The 20,322-nt window shown below is 37.8% G+C and overlaps 1 protein-coding gene across 2 annotated transcripts in view; it reads right to left on the bottom strand.

The window, feature by feature from the left end:
• Nucleotides 1-20,322, bottom strand: part of GPD2 (glycerol-3-phosphate dehydrogenase 2) — a 147,475-nt gene that overhangs the window by 73,462 nt on the left and 53,691 nt on the right. For both annotated transcript variants that reach the window (XM_018063241.1, XM_018063247.1), the window contains exon 3: nt 17,290-17,461. In XM_018063241.1, coding sequence (XP_017918730.1) covers nt 17,290-17,461 — 172 coding nt within the window. The remainder of the gene's footprint in view (nt 1-17,289; nt 17,462-20,322) is intronic.

Raw genomic sequence — 20,322 nt, 5'->3', positions numbered from 1 at the left:
GAACTGACTCATCTGAAAAGACCCTCATGCTGGGAAAGATTGAAGCGGGGAGGAAAAGGGGACAACAGAGGATGAAATGGTTGGATGGCATCACTGACTCAACAGACGTTGAGTCTGAGTGAACTCCGGGAGCTGGTGATGGACAGGGAGGCCTGGAGTTATGCAGTTCATGCGGTCGCAAAGAGTCGAACACCACTGAGTGACTGAACTGAACTGATACTGACTGCCAGGTTTTAAGGACATCAGGATAGCAAAAGTCTAACCACAAAAGCTTATTTTTTTGTAGAAACAAAATGAGCTTTGTCTACATGTACCATAATCTTAAATAATGTTTATTTACTTTATCAAAGTAACGAAAGATTTTAAAAACAAATATAAATCACTTAAAAGCAAAGAAATTCATTATGTGTTACCGAAAGCTGCATTCTAAGAAAACTGTTCTCTTAAGATAGACAGTAAACTAAATTCCAGTCTGTTACCAGTTTACCAGATTAAAAAAATTTGTTTATTGTTTAATCTTAGAAGTCTTTTCCATAAATCTTGAAGTAGCAGTATTCTTGCAAAGGCATCAGAGTGAAACCATAGAAGGCATGTTTAAAATCTGATTAAATTGCAATTAGCAAGGTAGGCTGGTCATAGCTGTGATACTGAACACTTTAATATGATAACTAGAATTATAACTGACAACATTTTACCAGAACATATCAGATTTTCAGGAATTTCACATAATTTCTAGGATATCTGTATTAGTAACATCAACCATACAATATAATTTGAGAAGATACATCACTCCTCCAACAATACTTTCCATGTAATTTAACATGTCAAATGAACTCAGGTAGTTTAATATCTCTCTTTGGGATGTTTCAGGGGCCCTGTGAAGTATCCCAAAGTTAGTTAGAAGTCAAATGATTTAGGAAGTGTTTTCAATAAATATCAAAAAGGTTTATAACACTCAGATAGGATCATATAGATCACAGTGAAACAATATATTCACTTAGTTAAAGTTAACAAAAGGTTTCAAAGGTAAACACAGAACAGATCACTTCAGAGGTAAAGAAACTTGATATCCATTATTGAAGGCAGTTCAGCATCTCAAGAAAACTGGTATTTATGCACAAAACTCTTCCTTTGGGGTCCACTTTCTATAAAACCTTCTTATCACTCTCAGTACCCATTATTTTGTTCTTCCATCCTGAAACAGCCATGTGTAAGTCAGACCTACTTCCTTTTCCCCTCATAAAATGTAATTTCATTTCTCATACTCTCTTTACTGAAAGCACACATCCTACTTTCCTTAAGCAACTAAGAACTGACCTTTATATTAGCATTCTATTGATTGGTGAGCATAAATACCAGTGATAATTTCTAAAAAAAAAAAAAAAAATTCTAGAGAACATCTCAGGATGGCATCAAACATTATTCATTAATAGTTTTAAATCTCTAGTTTCTCTGCAAGAGGAAATTAGTGTTCAATAATTAATGTTTCAGAATCTTATTATATTTGAAAATGACCTAGCTATTCAATAAACTTCCGTCACTTAGTTTAGCACATCCATAGAAATTTAGGTTACCAAAATCTAGAGAGACTGTTTTAGATAGAAATTTCTAAAGTATAATTACTCTTAATAGAGTTTATCTAAAAGCTCATATCTCATTTATATATTCTTTTGAAGTCTCTTCACTAGAGGTACTTTCCTTGCTGACAAACTTGTAACAGATACAATAATATAACAATATTTAACTTGTAATAAACCTAGGTACAATGAAAATACTATGCTTAATGACTCTTAGACATGTCTCTATTAGATTAGCAACCAAACATTAACACTAGATATTTAATATTGAATATTTCCCAGTTCACATGAATCTGAAATTCTTTTAAGTTAATTCTCTTGTATTTAGAATTGTCTGATTTCTAAGCACTTACTTTTCTTTAGGCCAATTAAATTAGAACTCATTTACAACTTCAGCAATATTGTTAAAAAAAACAACAACAACAACACAAAAGACACACACTGAGACATACATAAATCCAGATAGACAGAGATCTCATAGCTTTCCACTTGAGATTTAAAATGTCTCTGTGATCCTCCACCGTTTTTTTTTGTGTTTTTTTTTGAAATTCTAATTTGCCCACAGAGGATGAGATGGTTGGATGGCATCACCGATGGATGGAGTTTGAGTGGGCTCTAGGAGTTGGTGATGGACCAGGAAACCCGGTGCCATGGGGTCGCAGAGTCGGACATGACTGAGTCACTGAACTGAACTGAACTGAATTTATCCAAGGCTGAGGTCTCAGGCAACAAGGACATGAAGAGGGTTAACTTCAAGCTTTTCCCTGCTGCTGCTGCTAAGTCCCTTCAGTTGTGTCTGACTCTGTGGGACCCCATAGACGGCAGCGCACCAGGCTCCCCCATCCCTGGGATTCTCCAGGCAAGAACGCTAGAGTGGGTTACCATTTCCTTCTCCAATGCGTGAAAGTGAAGTCGCTCAGTCGTGTCCGACTCTTCGAGACCCCATGGACTGCAGCCTACCAGGCTCCTCTGTCCATGGGATTTTCTAGGCAAGAATATTGAAGTGGGGTGCTATCGCCTTCTCCGAGCTTTTCCCCAGGCAGGCCTTTTAACAAGCTAGTTGTTTTTAATTGCATATGCAAAAAGAACTGGTTTTGCAGTTTCCAAGAAAAAAATTTCACTTTAACCAGTTTTCTCCAGAGTCTAAAGAGTATCACGGCCATCCTGTGTCAAAAAGTCATCTTTCCTCTCCTTAGTCATAGTTTTATAGCTAAAATACAGACCAAATAGCGCTCAAATTGACTCTGATATTAGGGGCAGATCAACTGATAAAAATCTTGGATTTTCCCTTTGGTGGAAAGTGAGGTCTTTGTCCCATCAGAAGAATCTGAAGGGTTAAGGGAATTTGCAGGAGTTGGGGAAGCTTGGTCCTTCCCCACTCTGAGAAGTTAGAGTAGTTAGAAGGGAATTCTGTAGGATGTAGGAATTGGGGAAGCTTGGTTCCCTCCCCACCTGAGAGATAAACATAGTTATAAAGGGATTCTTTAGAATGTTAGGAGAGTTTTTGATCCTTCAGGCTTTTGAGTATAAGAGAAAGACCGGGACCAAAGGGAACCTCAGAATCCTTTCCTAGAGATCGTGTGGCTATGAAAGGTCAAGCATGGGTTGTCTAGGAAATCTGATGGAGAGAGACAGAGGGGGACAGGAGGCAACAGAAAGACACGTGTGGCGTGAGTGGCCTGAGTTCCTCATATCCGGATTCTGACTGAGGCCCACGAAGGACTGCGTGTAAGGAGATTCCGAGTCCTCTCCCTGCTTTTGGCAAAAGCTAGTGCGCCTCTGCTCTTTCATCCTTGGGTCACCACAACAATTCCTTGTGTGAACAATAACTACAGCCAAGGTGGATTTTTTTTTTTTAATTGTGTCAGGGGAGGGATCTTGGAGAAAGACTGAGTCTAGAGGGGAGGACCTGTTCAAATGGGTGGAAGGAGGTGGAAGGGAATTATCATCAGCAGAGATCAGCTTAAGCAAAAGAATGCGGATGACTGAAACAGCCCAATTTATGTAGGGTCTGCTTCTCACTGAGGGGCTGGAGCGCAGGGGACCATCTAAGGGACCACACAGCAGGAGCGGGGCGATATAGAGTCTGCCTCACAAGGCAGAAGATGGTAACTGGAGAGTAATGTGAAGAGAGAATTTTATGGGCTGTGTTATCAGGATGGATTTTTTTTCTTTCCCAAACTGACACAGTGTGAGGCAGGGAACTACTCTAGAAATCAGCAAGCCATCTCAGGAGGATATTTCAGGATATTTTAAGTGACAGCTAACACTTAAAAGCCTCAAAACTGCTTTTGCAAGAATTGGACATTTAGAAAAGTTGCTCACATGTACTTATGTGAGAAACCCTAGTGAATACCAACAAAAGTTAAAACGGTCTTCTCTGTCAAAATAGGCTGTTTTTATCTTATTCCATTATTTCCAGTGGCATATCATCAAACTACCTACCGGAATCTCTGAAGAGAAATGATACTGCTCCTTCCAGAGCAAAAAACCCAAAATACTCCAAACAACAAAAAACAAAAAATTTAATATCTATGAAGTTACAGCCAAATTGATAAATATTAAAGCACCATGTAACCTGAAAGTATTACCAAAAGTTTTCAGAACCTCAAACACAAGGAAAAAAGAGACTCTAAGAAAACATTTCAACATTTTCAACTGCTTTTATGCTAAATGTTCTGGATTTCTCGTTTTTGTGCAAGAGAAGGATGGAATGAGGAAGGAGGAAAGTAATGCAAAATCAAGACATTATTAGTAGTTAGAACTGCTTCTTCCTTTGATTAGCTGATGGCAGCAAAGACAATGAAATCTTGTAAAGCCTTATAATGATCTTGCATGGTTCCATTACCTAAGGTGTTCCTTTTGTTTCACCTCTCAAAAATTCAAACTTTTTTTCCCCACCAATCTGAAATAAAAAATTTAACTAGTTTTTTTTTCCCCAAGTGTAAAGCAAGAAAGTGATGAGACAGTGATGTTTTATCATCTCAGAGAGAATGAACACTACTTATAAGCGACATTCAGTGCTAACATTCTGGATCTTAGGTAAAATAATTAAATTTGAAGAAGGTCAAAAATAATGCACCCAGGCTTCCAGTAACTGTGCCTGGCTGTGGATATAAAGCACCAGGGAAGATCTTTTCTCCGAGTGGAAAGAATGAGCAGCAGTGAAGGGCTGGCCTCTGTACATTTACAATAATTAGCTAAACTTGTTCAAGATTTTATGAAGAATAGTTTTTTTGGTCTCTTTCCAGAAATTGCTTTTTATGGAAACCAATACAGTCTATCACTGCTGAGATGAACCTGAACTTTTGGGAGTGGTATGATTATTCAGTTTTTTGTTTTTATAATTGATTGCTCTAAGTAGGTATTCACGTGAATTTCATGGTAGTGGTAAAGTACTAACATTGGGAGTGAGATTACTCTGAAACTCTTACGCGGAATAATAAGCTTAGTTACAGCAGTAGAAAAAAGTGAACTTGAAATCTACCTTTCAGTCATCTTTGCCCATCTCTGAAGTTAAAATTGTATCTTCGAGGTATGGCCAGGGATATGAATTAAACACAGCTCATTACAGATTTGCCTTTTCTACTCTGAGTGAGAATGTCTAGCTACTAGGCACCTCCAACTAAACCAATTCATGGATCAAGACAGTTGGATGAATTTAGAGGGATTATTACCATCTAAGGGGAAGAATGGTACGACATTTAACTTTCACAACATGAAACAGAACAGAAGTATATTTTAATACCTTTTACTGATTATCTTATTATACATGCAAACATGCTCAATATAATAAATGCAGAGAAGTAAAGAGAACAAAATAAAACTCTCCTGTAATCACACCATTCAGAGATAACCACAGTTGACATTTGGGTGTTTAAATGTTCACATTTTCTGTGCATGTATATAATCATATATGCACATTTTTATCAAAACAGGATTGTATAATACATTCCTTTTTTTCATGTAACATTGTTTATTGTAAACATCTTTCCATGTCAATACATATTTTTCTATAATTTCATTTCTAATGTGTGAATAGTAATACATTAAATATTTACAATGATTTATTTATTCAGTTCCCTCTTTCTGAACATTTGGGTTATTTCCTACCTTCAATATCACAGTACTGCAAGATTATATTTTCACTTAAACTCTCTGCATCTTTATTTCGTTATAGTAAGTTTTCAGATATGGCATTATTTAACTATTTTTATATAAAAAGGGCAGATTAATAGCTATGAAATAACTATCAGAGGCACCCAGGTAATAACACACAAATCAAAAAGTATAGACACTCTGTACATTAGTACCATAAACATAGCTATTAAAGCCACATGCCCCATGAAGGAAAAATGATGTCATTTAAGGAAAGGGAAGTTTATCTTTCTTTAGAAAAGCTTTGGGCACTTACTTTTGGATTTCAGAAAGCCATTGAAATTAGTAAGAAAAGTGACCAACCCAAAGGCTGCGTATTTTATATGAAGGATAAATTTCTCTAAAAAGTAACACTTCTGTAAAGCTGTAAAGCAATCCTGGCTTGTTACTCCTCATGATCAGGATTCTATGCTTTAAGCCTAGTGTTTTCTAACAGTAAATGCTAACATTATACAGAGCTATATAACATTGGATTGGTTATTATACCTATTTCTATTTTTATGTTAGAAACAGATACACCATTAATGAAACTATTTGTTAAGTTAGAACATGTCATTAACATACTTTGTGCTCCTTACACACACACAAACACACACACACACACTTGATTATGGAGGCACAAAAATGTATTAAGCTATAACATTAATTATAGTTATACATAAATGGTTAGATAGTATCACTGACTCAATGGACATGATTTGAGCAAACTGGGAGATAGTGGAGGACAGAGGAGCTTGGCATGCTACAGTCCACGGGGTCACAAAGAGACAAGACGTGACTTAGCAACTCAACAACAATAGTAATACAATTTCAGGGGAATAAGGAAGTTGCTGATGTTGCTTTCTCTTTTTACTATTTTATCATAAAACCAGCCAATGTTCAAAGAGAGAAGGACTATCCAAACAATATAAAATTATGAAAAGAGAGAATAACACACTGCTGGTTTCCTATTTACAAAATTCAGACATAACTAATTTTAACTATTAAAAACATACCATATATTCTCCAAAATCTTCCTATGCTTGTAAACCTGTGTACTTTTTTGCTTCAAGAACAAATACAATTAACAAATTCATTTTTCACAACTTGTTTTTCAATTTATAATACATTTTAGCCATTTTCCCTGTAAATACTTATAAACCTCTCTGGATAACTGAATGGCCCCAATTTATTAAACCAAACTACACTTATTTTGCTAATAAATACTGCTATAAGTAAAATTTTGATCAATATGGCACTGTAAGTTTAGCTTTACACTTTTCTCTAAACACAGAGAAAATTTTACATATATATATTTTTCAATGTATGTGTATATATACATATACGTATGTACACACACACCACACACATATTTAAGTCATGGTTGCCTCAAAAATAAACACCTCATGAACCACAGATGTAGTGAAACTCAGAGCTGAGTAGTTAGATCCAAGCCTCTGTCTTGGTGGAATTTGGGTCTAAAAACTGACAAAAGTAACCAAGATTTCAGTTCCTGAAAGGCAAGAGGTAGGGAGAGGGGAAGAAGGCAGACCAGTGCTGGAATGCCAGGACTGAAGAAGGGGCTGCTGACCACTGCCTGGTACTGTGGACCATCTACTGTGACATACCCAGGAGGCAGGAAGAGGGACCCAGCCTGGAGGGGAGACCTGGGCCAGGGCACCACCAGCTGTCTGGGAGTTGGTCTGCAGGATGTCCGAGATCATAACAGGGCAGAAGCCTTGATTTGGTTCTGACAAAAATCTCTGGGGGGACTTGGTGGGCAGTAACTATATCTGTAGAGTTTAATGTATGGAAACAGAGAGTGACGCAAAGCTGATTTAAAATGGAGAAGGAAAGAAGGAAATGGAGAAAAGTAAAACAAAACAAAAAAAAGCTGTAAGGTAAAAAACACAATCTAAACACACATGACATCCAAATCAATGGAGATGGACCAAACATACCTACTGAAACATAGATTCTATCAAACACTAAAAAAATAAAGAAAAATCCTGCTATTTGTATTTTATCCTAGACATACTAAAACAAAAGGATATAGAAAAGCTAAAAATAGTATGAAACAAATTCTTTCTGTTATGGTATTTTTCCAGTTCCATGGGTGCTTATTATATTTATTGTATATATAATATATTGCTGTGCTTAGTCACTCAGTCATGTCTGACTCTTTGCAGCTCCATGGAGTGCAGCCTGCCGGGCTCCTCTGTCCATGGGATTCTCCAGGAAAGAATACTGGAATGGGTTGCCATGCCCTCCTCCAGGGGATCTTTCCAACCCAGAGACTGAACCCAGATCTCCTGCATTGCAGGCAGATTCTTTACCATCTGAGCCACCAGGGAAGTGTAAAAATATTACATTATATTATTATTAAATATATTTACATTTAATATAATATATAAATTACATTTATATTAATATCATATATTACATTTAATATAACATATATATTAAATTTACACAGATAAATTTTAACTTTTATGAAATCAAGTTTAAACAGGATTTTCCAAAAGAAAATGGTTTCACTGATGTTATGCTTAAAAACATTCTTTCTTACTCCATTTTTTAAAAATTTCTTCTAATAGGTTTGTGGTGTTTTACTGTTAAATCCTTGGTTCACAGAGAGCATGAGAAATAGAATATAAATATACATAAATATATATGTAAATATAATCATAAATTTGGGAAAGTGGACACTTCAACAACACTTATTAAATAACCGATAATTACAAATGCTGCCTTTATCATATCCTAAATTTTATGTATTCAGATCTACTTCTAGCCTCTTACTTTTGTTCCACTGGTCTCTCTTGTTTCTTTTGCGAACTATTTTATTTAAAGTAGCTTTAGTGAAGTGAAGTCGCTCAGTCGTGTCCGACTCTTTGCGACCCCATGGACTGTAGCCTACCAGGCTCTACACTTTAATATTGACAGACCGCTATCTCCTTTATCATTATTCTTCTTCAAAATTAATCTAGCAAATCTCAAAGTCTAATTTTTCCAAATACCTCTGGCACAGTTTCTCTAATCCACCCAACCCCACTCCTGACAAAGACAGTCACTCTAATGTAATCACTGAATTACATCAAATTTACAGATTAGTAGCAATTGCAACATAGTTTAATTAGCAATGTCCAGGAAATAGCAAACTTTCATCTGTTGCAATTCTACTGCCCTAAAATAGGGCGGTGGTGGAAGAGGGTGAGGGGTGCAGGTTTGTAATTCCCAGAATGCGTTATTTTCCATGGCTCTCCCTATTCTGCATCTTTTTTTAATTCAATGCTCATACTTCATGCTTTTCACAAATCTTTATTTATGCAGAAGAGTGTTGTTATCCTCCATTATGTCTGAGAACCTTAAGGCTCTCCACAAGGTTAAGACACTTAACTGAAGTTCGTGGAGCTAGTAAATGATGAAGCTGACTGATCCCACTCGGTTCTACTCTCATAGCCTTCATCCTTACTCGCTATCCTATACTATCTTAGACTTCAAGGGGCTGCAGTAAGAATTCAGGAATTATTAGCCAGACACCATTCATAAGCTAGATGTATATATACATTTTTAAACAGGAGAACTACAATCTAGCAAGAGGCAGTATTCTCTGGAATTTGAACTGAAGTCATAAAAGTTAAGTTTACAAACAAGACGTTAAACCAGAACGGGACTAGTTGATCCCTGATATATGCAGGTAGTCACATAAAAGAACAAAAAGAGCTGAAAGAGAAACCCTCTGAGGGGGTGACTATATCAGATTCTCATCATTCCAGTAGCCTGTATCCCCATGCTTCTAGGTTGTGCTCTTGTTCAGGGACTGGCCACGGAGGTGTTAAACAGAGAAGCAATTTCTATCGATCCTAGAGACCTGCCCAAGAACGTGAGGAGAATTGTGCATATTATGTTTATCAAATAATATTACAAATGAAACAAATGAAAATTGATTCCCAAGAAAATGCAGATGGTAACAATGCAAATAAATGTTCATAATGAAAACCTCAAGACTTTTTCTCTTCCTTCTTTGGTCTTTGTTTATTCATTAACAAAATCACATTTGCGCACAGTATTTCATCAAAAAGCTTGTGCAAACATTTTTATACAAGCCCTATAACATCTAGCAGTTCCCCCAAAACTTTGATGTCCTGAAAAATCTAATTATTACTGGTAACTTTAAAAGATCACAGTAATTTATTTTTGTCAAATGTGACTAAAGATTAATGGATACAATCAGGAATAATTTGGTAAAAACATATCAAATGCAGAGAAAGCAAAATTTGTTGTTAAGTGAAGCATCAAATATAATAAAAGAGCAAATTCCATGAATGAACAGCAACAATGCACAATTCATTAACCAAATGCCCACAATCATTTCACACTTCAGAGGGCTACTGATATGATCAGAAATTATTGTAAAAGAATAAATATAGATTAACTTCAGCATCTCTATACATTTTAATTACAACTGCTACCCTCAGAGGGCTACCAGCATAATAAAGGAAATATAAACTATGGATTTGGGCTTCCCAGGTGGCACTGTGGTAAAAAATATGCTTGCTGACGCAAGAGACGCAGGTTCGATTCCTGGGTCAGAAAGATCCCCGGAGAAGGAAACGGCAACCCACCAGTATTCTTGTCTGGAGAATCCCATGGACAGAGAAGCCAAGAGAGCTACAGTCCATGAGGTGTCAGAGTCAGACACTAGCGACTGACTAAGCATCAGTTCAGTTCAGTCATGTCCGACTCTGTGACCCCATGAATCGCAGCATGCCAGGCCTCCCTGTCCATCACCAACTCCCGGTGATGCCATCCAGCCATCTCATCCTCTGTCATCCCCTTCTGCTCCTGCCCCCAATCCCTCCCAGCATCAGAGTCTTTTCCAATGAGTCAACTCTTCGCATGAGGTGGCCAAAGTATTGGAGTTTCAGCTTTAGCATCAGTCCTTCCAATGAACACCCAGGACTGATCTCCTTAGAATGGACTCGTTGGATCTCCTAGCAGTCCAAGGGACTCTCAAGAGTCTTCTCCAACACCACAGTTCAAAGGCATCAATTCTTCAGCACTCAGCTTTCTTCACAGTCCAACTCTCACATCCATACATGACCACAGGAAAAACTATAGCCTTGACTAGACGGACTTTGTTGGCAAAGTCATGTCTCTGCTTTTGAATATGCTATCTAAGTTGGTCATAATTTTCCTTCCAAGGAGTAAGTGTCTTTTAATTTCATGGCTGCAATCATCATCTGCAGTGATTGTGGAGCCCAAAAAGATTAAGTCTGACACTGTTTCCACTGTTTCCCATCTATTTCCCATGAAGTGATGAGACTGGATGCCATGATCTTCATTTTCTGAATGTTGAGCTTTAAGCCAACCTTTTCACTCTCCTCTTTCATTTTCATCAAGAGGCTTTTTAGTTCCTCTTCACGTTCTGCCATAAGGGTGGTGTCATCTGCATATCTGAGGTGACTGATATTTCTCCTGGCAAACTTGATTTCAGCTTGTGCTTCTTCCAGCCCAGTGTTTCTCATGATGTACTCTGCATAGAAGTTAAATAAGCAGGGTGACAATATACCGCCTTGACGTACTCCTTTTCCTGTTTGGAACCAGTCTGTTGTTCCATGTCCAGTTCTAACTGTTGCTTCCTGATCTGCATAAAGATTTCTCGACAGGCAGGTCAGGTGGTTTGTTATTCCCATCTCTTTCAGAATTTTCCACAGTTTATTGTGATCCACACAGTCAAAGGCTTTGGCATAGTCAGTAAAGCAGAAATAGATGTTTTTTCTGGAACTCTCTTGCTTTTTCCATGATCCAGCAGATGTTGGCAATTTGATCTCTGGTTCCTCTGTCTTTTCTAAAACCAGCTTGAACATCTGGAAGTTCACAGTTCACATATTGCTGAACCTGGCTTGGAGAATTTGAGCATTACTTTACAAGCGTGTGAGATGAGTGCAATTGTGCGGTAGTTTGAGCATTCTTGGGCATCGCCTTTCTTTGGGATTGGAATGAAAACTGATCTTTTCCAGTCCTGTAGCCATTGCTGAGTTTTTCAAATCTGCTGGCATATTGAGTGCAGCACTTTCACAGCATCATCTTTCAGGATTTGAAGTAGCTCAACTGGAATTCCATCACTTCCACTAGCTTTGTTCATAGTGATGTTTTCTAAGGCCCACTTGACTTCACATTCCAGGATGTCTGGCTCTAGGTGAGTGACCACACCATCATGATTATCCGGGTCATGAAGATCTTTTTTGTACAGTTCTTCTGTGTATTCTTGCCACCTCTTCTTAATATCTTCTGCTTCTGTTAGGTCCATACCATTTCTGTCCTTTATCAAGCCCATCTTTGCATGAACTGTTCCCTTGGTATCTCTAATTTTCTTGAAGCGATCTCTAGTCTTTGTACTGATCGCTGAGGAAGGCTTTCTCATCTCTCCTTGCTATTCTTTGGAACTCTGCATTCAGATGCTTATATCTTTCCTTTTCTCCTTTGCTTTTCACTTCTCTTCTTTTCATACACACACACAAACTATGATTTATCCATCACTTTTATAAATTGCAACCTCATACACAAAAGACATTCAGTCGATTATTTAAAAAGACAGCAATTGATATGTTAGGAGGTATTAAACGAAATCATTTTCTTAGCTGCTACTAACTATTTTAAAAATCTTGTCAACATTCTGGCTCTGAAAATTCTTACCTTTTCAAAATCATCATCATCATCGCTACCATCACCCACAATCAAATGCTAACGTACTAGTCAATGTTCTTACTGTCCACAGGAAAAACGTTTGTTCAGCAAATATTAACAAGCTCCTTGAGGGCAAGGCCACATCTTATTGGTTTTTATATTCCCAGAACTGGTTTAGTGGTTGACTCGCTAGTAGTATTATTACCAATAGCAGAACAAAACACTGGAAATAAGTTAAAGAATCATAAAAAAATGAATTCATAAAAAAGGAATTTATAAAAAAATGAATACCATACACATACTTGAAAGTAACACACTGCACAGTAATGACTACAGTATGATCTTGTCTATGTTTTCTAAAAGATATAAATATAAAAATTTCACAAAAGCAAATATAGGTGAGAGTTTTCAAAAGGAGGTACAGTACAAAATGGACTTAATTAGTAGCTGCCTTTTTACTACTGCACTCAAGATCCGCCAATGCACCCTAATTCTTTGAGAAGTTGACTCTACAACTTCCCTTTCCTCCCTCTAGTTCTAGGTCTCCACTTAAACAATTTCTTGCCTTCATAGAATCTTTTCTCATTTTCTTCTCATCATTGATACCCAGTCAGTTCTCAATTTGGGATTCTACCCTATCATGTGTTTTCTCTGCCCCCACTCTGACACATAAGGGAACACACACACACATACATCCTTTTCTAACCGGAGCAAAGCAACCCCTATTCCCACAATGTTATCTTCCACTTTGTTTATGTCTCTGAGAAATGCTTCTTGCTGTCCTGCCAAAGCTAAGATACATCTTTCTTAGCCCATATCTTGTATTTTTCTAAGACCTTGTCCACATGCAGCCTTCTATTATTTGAATATCAAGGTTCCCTTCTGAATCTATAGAAATATTCTAATTGTGCCTATCTTAAACAAGTAAAAGACAGAAAAAAAACAATTCTTGCACATATTGCCTCCCTTATTCATATCCTACGACATCAGCAAGTTTCATCCTTTGTCCCATGTCTAGATCTCTTAAAGGTTATACCTATGAATGCCTCTTCCTTATTGCCTACCCTTTCCTCAACACTAACGCTCTTCAGAGTCTCAGAGTGGCCTGTTGAGTGAAGTCCAAAGGCCTTTCCCTGCCCAAAGGTCAGGTCCACTCCTGCCTGTCCACGATTCTCGCATACCCTCCCCCACACAGCCTGGGTGCTCCCAATTGAAACATCGGCTGTTTCCCACACACACTGTTCCTTCACATGTTCCCTCAGATTGGCACACTTTCAGCAAGCAAGTTTAGCCTATTACAATTCTACCTGTGCTAAATAGCAGCTTGCTTTATCCAGATACAACAGTGCCCCCCAAGCTTCTGCAAGGCACACAGGATAACTCAGTCTCCACCAACAAGAACTACAGAACTGGGAGCAACCTCAGTGTGCTGCCTGGATCAACCATCTTTGTATTCACATGTAGTACCTTGAATATTGCACGCATAATACCCAGCCAATATTTGTCTGAAATGAAAGAAAAAGAACTGCTCTATATTTCAGTACATAGCATGAATATAAGTGGCAAGCTGAAGAAACATATTTTTCTGAATCCTACTGGGAAAATGACACCCTTGGACACAGAAAATTGGCATCTGGTAACTTCTAACCTCTGGGGTAGTCCCAGGACAATTGGGACAGTCCCAAACAAGATCTCCCATGACAAGGGAATGCATCCTTTTTTCCACTCTTTCTCCTGGGCCTCCAGGGGAGAGAGTTGAATTCAGATCCCTTGAGGGATCTTCAACCATGCTTTCCCTCTGACCTACTGTGCCCCAGGATAATCTAATTCAAATTATAAACCATGGATGGGGACAGAATTATATAAAAATTAGGGTCTGCCAGGCAACAGAATAGGATCCAGGGCTTATATTGTGAATTTATCATTATCTGGAAGTGACAAAATGGACCTAGGCTATGAGGTCTACATGGATCAAATCTCAAGTGAGGGTCCTATGCAATCCTAGTAAAATCTACGATATTTTTTTGCTTAGGTATGCCTAATCTCATGAAATTTATTTCATTTATGTAAGACTGAAATCTATCAGATATGCAAAGTAAGTCCAGAGTAGATGTGGTAGTAACTTCATCTAATAAAAATTATTCCATGTAACAAATTATCACCATTGAGTATGAAACTGCAATGAATATTGAACCTTACATAGTATCTAAAAAAAATAATCCAGAGTCAAAATTTCTTGCAGCAGTACCCAGCCCAACGTGCTGCATCTAAGAACACCACAGAGGATGATTTCTCCAGGACGATTGGTTCTAAAAGTCTTTTTGCCTTTATGTCATTACTGTCAGCTATCATACTGCCTACAATTTATTGTTTTTTGCTTTGTGTGACAAGCCCTGTTTTAAATCTTCTTCATTATGCATTTAATCTTCAAAACAATCATCAACAGAAGGTATTTTTTTTTATTTGAAAGATGAAGAAACTTGGCGAAATTAACTCACTTAAGTGTATGTGTGTATATGTGTGTATGTGTACACACACACACACTTAATACATCTGATAAAGCACCTGAGCCAGAATATGTACTCATATTTCCCGGGGTCCAGCCCCAGTGGATCCAGGGAATTCGAAGGTGGGGACGGAGTCGGCGTCTTTGGAAAAATACATATTTAATCACAGATATAGAGAGATTAGAAATGGATAGTGTAGTAGGAAGATTAGTGGAGAAAAAGAGGCTGAATAACTTGGATTACGTGGAATAGCATCCATGCTCCAGATGGGAATTCAGCCAGAAAAACGGGAGCAAGAAAGAAGCGACATGGGGGAATCAGTCTTTCCGGAAACTGATCCAGTTTCTTTATTTTGGGGTTTGCTTATATACCTTTTGTTACACACAGGGATGAATACAGAGTCACGCGGGAGTCAGCAGTCCTGACCTTTATCAAAATCAGGTGCTTCACATAAATGTATAAAAAAGGTACATCATCTTCTGGCCATGAGTGAGACCTGCTGACATTTTATGATCCTTTCTTTCTGATAACCAAAAAACTTATTTCTTCCAAGGGTGTTTTTTCTTAAACCAGGCACCACCCTCCAAATAAAGTTACATTCCTATAGGGTGAGGGTGTAGTGAGTTACAATCGAGAAAGGAATTTATTTAACCCAAGGTTAACATGATTAGTCTTAAAGGTTAATACTTATTTCTCCTATAGGTTAGTTATATTCATTATAAGGGTAGGGAACATGGAGATTTAGCAGCAAACATCAGCCCAACAAATGAAAATCCTTTCACCAATGTTCCCCTTAAGATCTATTTAGTCTTAAGATAGTGATAAAGTTACATTTTTACATAACAAGGACACAGTGATTTATAACAAAGCACAGTGATCTACTGCAAAAGAGAAAATCCATTAACTCAAAAAGTCTAGTATTGCTAACATCAAAAACTACTGTATTTCCTTTTCTATATTCCAAATACATTGATTAATATATTCCCAGGTGCCTAAGGATATGGAGGCCTGGCGGCAATCATTGACTCAACAAGAAGAAAAAGCCCTATGCTAATTAAGACTCTCAAAATACTCCAAAACTCTCTGTGCGGTTTATGGTTGAGAGGTAGTAAACAATCATGTGCGTAGTGGCAGGAGTATGGATAATCCTGTCACACAAGCTAATCTGTCAGCAGAGAGGTTTGACCTGAGACATCCTTGTCCCACCCAGAGCAGGGAATTAGCAGCAATTATTGACACAACAAATGAAAACCCTTTCACCAATATAATTCCTAATCAACCCACTATACTAGTAATTTCTAACTCCCCAAAAGAATTTGCCTTTAGTAAGTCTAAAACATCTCGTGCCTCTCAGATTGGGAGGCTGTAAACAATCACATGTGGCCGGACGAACCTATACAGGCGGGCTAGATAACCTTCAGAGGAGTCCGTAAGCTGAAACACTCTTGTCACGCCCAGGAATTTTTATTGACTTGGAGCTGCACGTTTACTCCTTCTCCAAGAGAAACGGTTATAGGGGAGAGCCCCCCGTAAAGTCAGAGGTGTATGTGAGAGCATAAAACAGACTCTGGTTTGGGGGTTAGATGCTCGGGAACAGGGGGTTTCCTGAGGCTTGATCACGCCTTTGTGTATGCCAAGCCTCCTTCCTCATGACCTTTGCCATGGGCAGAGTTCCTCACGCTGGCCCCCGGCACATATTTCTTTGATTCCAAACTCCACACTAATAACCACAGGCAACAGAATCAAATCATTAAATATATCATATGTAAGACCACTGGTGTTCCCTACTAAAATTTATTTCTTTATATATCCTGTTGCCATGTTGAAAGAACTTCTCATAAAGTCTTTCCTAAAACTGACCAAAAGAGTGACAGAACTACAGGTTACAGGTCTTTTTCATTTTTTACACATAAACTAGAGTTTCGCAAACAGTGGTCCATATTTCACTGGAAGAGATGATTTTAATAGAGAAACAAAAAGATTTTAATAGATTAATTCATTTTAACAAACCTTTTTATTAAAGATAAATCACTGACATAAATGTGATTTTAAATGATACATAGATATTTTTATTTCACATACATGTACTTTATTATGTAAAAAAACACTAACCAGAACATCAAATCAACGAAATCACAGGAATATAAAGTTTTCTTTTTAGATAAACCCATTTCAATGTGAAAGACAAGCTACATTTAATTTTAGAATTTTCTAAGTACCTATATTTTAAAAATGAGAAGCTGCTTCACAAAGAATGGAAAATGAAGAAATGCAGTAGTAACGTGATTTTCCAGCACTGAGTGCACATTTGTGTCTACATCGGGAGGAAAGATGAAACCTCTACCTGCGTTACATCCATCCACGCCAGGACTCACCTCTGGTGACCGCATCCAGGGCACAGCCACTTCCTGTTGCTCCTCCTCCAATGACAAGTACATCGAACTCAGATGTGTTTTTCAAAGTCAGTATCTGAGCTTCTCTGGAAGGAGGCTCCCTGTTAACAGGTTCTGAAACGCAGTCTGCTGCTTCAACAAAGGCCAGGTTCACCTGAGATAAAAAGAAGACCATTTTCAGATGTTCATCTGGAACGCCAATTTAATAAATTTTACATTACACTAAAAAAAAAAAAGAGAGAGAGCGACTTGTAATGAAGATGATAACCAGAGCTAGACCAGAGTCCATAGTCCATATGGAATGATAGAATCAACTGCCTTGGAGGAAAAAAAAGTCCTTAAAATTCTGTGGGTTTTTTTCCCCATGAATCATAGCTGTTTAACCATGGAACACCTGGTTTCAGATTTGCTATCACAACTGATTGTTTTGATTCCATACCCAGCCAAGTTCAATTACTTTGCAGAGGGCACAGCAGTTCCCAAATACCCTGTCTGAGACAATTTATAGGAGAACATAAGGAAATGTTTTACCTAGTAGCAGCCATTCATTCAGATAACATTTAAAAGTGTAGAAAGGAGGAAGAAAAAACACTTTATGCCTTTCTGCAATTTCTTAAAGGTATATGTTCTTAATTCCTTAACTTCCCTGACAAAAATACATTCTAGAGTTTGGGGATCTCTAAGTCAGTACAATTAAAAAGAATATGTTCAACAGAAGTTACTATCCAGCTTAATAAGCAGCTATGGCCAATGGGAATAATATTATATAAAAATTTTAGTCAGTGGTTTCCCCATTAAATGCTTTAACATAAAATTATAGATTATATATTTAATACACACTATTTCAATTTGTGACAGCTTTAACAATAATATAATTAAAGCTGACCATAGTCCCCCTAAAGGATAATGACCTTCCTTATTTCTATTAATAGTTCTTTCATTAGACTATAACTTATCATCCTAAATCAAGAATGATGCTCAGTTCAGTTCAGTTGCTCAGTCATGTCCAACTCTTTGGAAACCTCATGGGCTGCAGCATGCCAGGCGTCCCTGTCCATCACCAACTCCCGGAGTTTACTCAAACTCATGTCTGTTAAGCTGGTGATGCCACCCAACCATCTCATCCCCTTTCATGCCCTTCTCCTCCTGCCTTCCATCTTTCCCAGAATCAATATCTGTCTTTTCAAATGAGTCAGTTCTTCACATCAAATGGCCAAAGAATTAGAGTTTCAGCTTTAGCATCAGTCCTTCCAATGAATATTTAGGACTGATTTCCTTTAGGATGGACTAGTTGGATCTCCTTGCAGTCCAAGGACTCTCAACACCACAGTTCAAGAACATCAATTTTCTGCGATCAGCTTTCTTCATAGTCCAACTCTCACATCCACACATGACAACTGGAAAAACCATAGCTTTGACTAGACGGACCTTTGTTGGCAAAGTAATGTCTCTGCTTTTGAATATGCTGTCTAGGTTGGTCATAGCTTTTCTTCCAAGAAGCATCTTTTAATTTCATGGCTGCAGTCATCATCTGCAGTGATTTTGGAGCCCCCCAAAATAAAGTCTGTCACTGTTTCTACTGTTTCCCATCTATTTGCCATGAAGTAATGGGACCAGATGCCATGATCTTAGTCTTCTGAATATTCAGCCAACTTTTTCACTCTCCTCTTTCACTTTCATGAAGAGGCTCTTTAGTTCTTCTTCACTTTCTGCCATAAGGGTGGTGTCATCTGCATATCTGAGGTGATTGATATTTCTCCCGGCAATCTTGATTCCAGCATTTGCTTCATCCAGCCTGGCATTTTGCATGATGTACTCTGCATATAAGTTAAATAAGGAGGGTGACAATATACAGCCTTGATATACTCCTTTCCCTATTTGGAACCAGTCTGTTGTTCCATGTCCAGTTCTAACTGTTGCTTCCTGACCTGCATACAGATTTCTCAAAAGCAGGTCAGATGGTCTGGTAGTCTCATCTCTTTAAGAATTTTCCACAGTTTGCTCTCCACCATGACCTGTCCATCTTGGGTGGCCCTACATGGCATGGCTCATAGTTTCATTGAGTTAGACAAGGCTGTGGTCCATAAGAATGACACTAGTCTTAAAAAATAAAGTTGTCAGAGTCAAAAGCTTAGAAAAACAGGTAAATATCTGTTTTCTTCCTCCAAAATGCTGATACTAGGTTCATTCACTGTTTTGAACAGTGCTCACCACTGTTGCTCTAACAGTTAGTTATCCTATCCTCTTTTATTTAAATCATAGCAGCAGCACAATTCATAAGGGTATGTTTCTTTTCATTCTGCTGTAGGGGCTACATCTGAAGCTCTGAGCCACAAGGCCAAGCTTCTTCCATAAAAGGTGATCTTAGCTCTGATCAAGAGATTGTTCTGATAAGTGACTTTTTAATTCATTTAAATAAAGCAGACCACATTGCTCCTTACAATTTTATTAAATAATTATCAGGCCAATTGGATTTTTATAAAGATAAATCTAGAAGCCACAGAGTACATTGAAAGAAACCTGGATTAGAACTGGAGAGTCCTGCCTTTGGTCTTAGCACTTGTGTTTACTAGTAAAGGGATTTTTAACTAACTATCTCTCTGACCTTGGTTTTTTTCCTTTGCAACATGGACTAAATCCCCTATGAAGTCTCTCTCTATATATCTCTGATTTACTCTCAGCCTGAATAATATGATGAATGAAAGTAGTTGGTAAACTATTAATTATACCAAAGAGGAGTTGGATTATTGCTAACTAGATTCCTAGTAGCAGGGAACAAGAAACTTTCAAAACATATTTTACTAGGTATCATAGAAACAAAAGGTTATAATCAGGTTCCCTCAGGTAACTAATTCAGATTCCAAGCCACAAAACTCTTCTGCTTCCTCACTTAAGTCCTCCTAATTGTCTGCTAATAACCATTCCCCCATGCTCACGTTTACTTGCATTTAGGGTAACAAGCTAAATAAATGTAACCAGCTAGGCTAGGTGCTAGGGAGAACATAACGCCTTTCA

This window comes from Capra hircus, chromosome 2 (assembly GCF_001704415.2).
Source record: "Capra hircus breed San Clemente chromosome 2, ASM170441v1, whole genome shotgun sequence".
In the NCBI taxonomy this organism is placed as follows: Eukaryota; Metazoa; Chordata; class Mammalia; order Artiodactyla; family Bovidae; genus Capra; species Capra hircus.
This window is presented reverse-complemented; position numbering and strand designations above follow the sequence as displayed.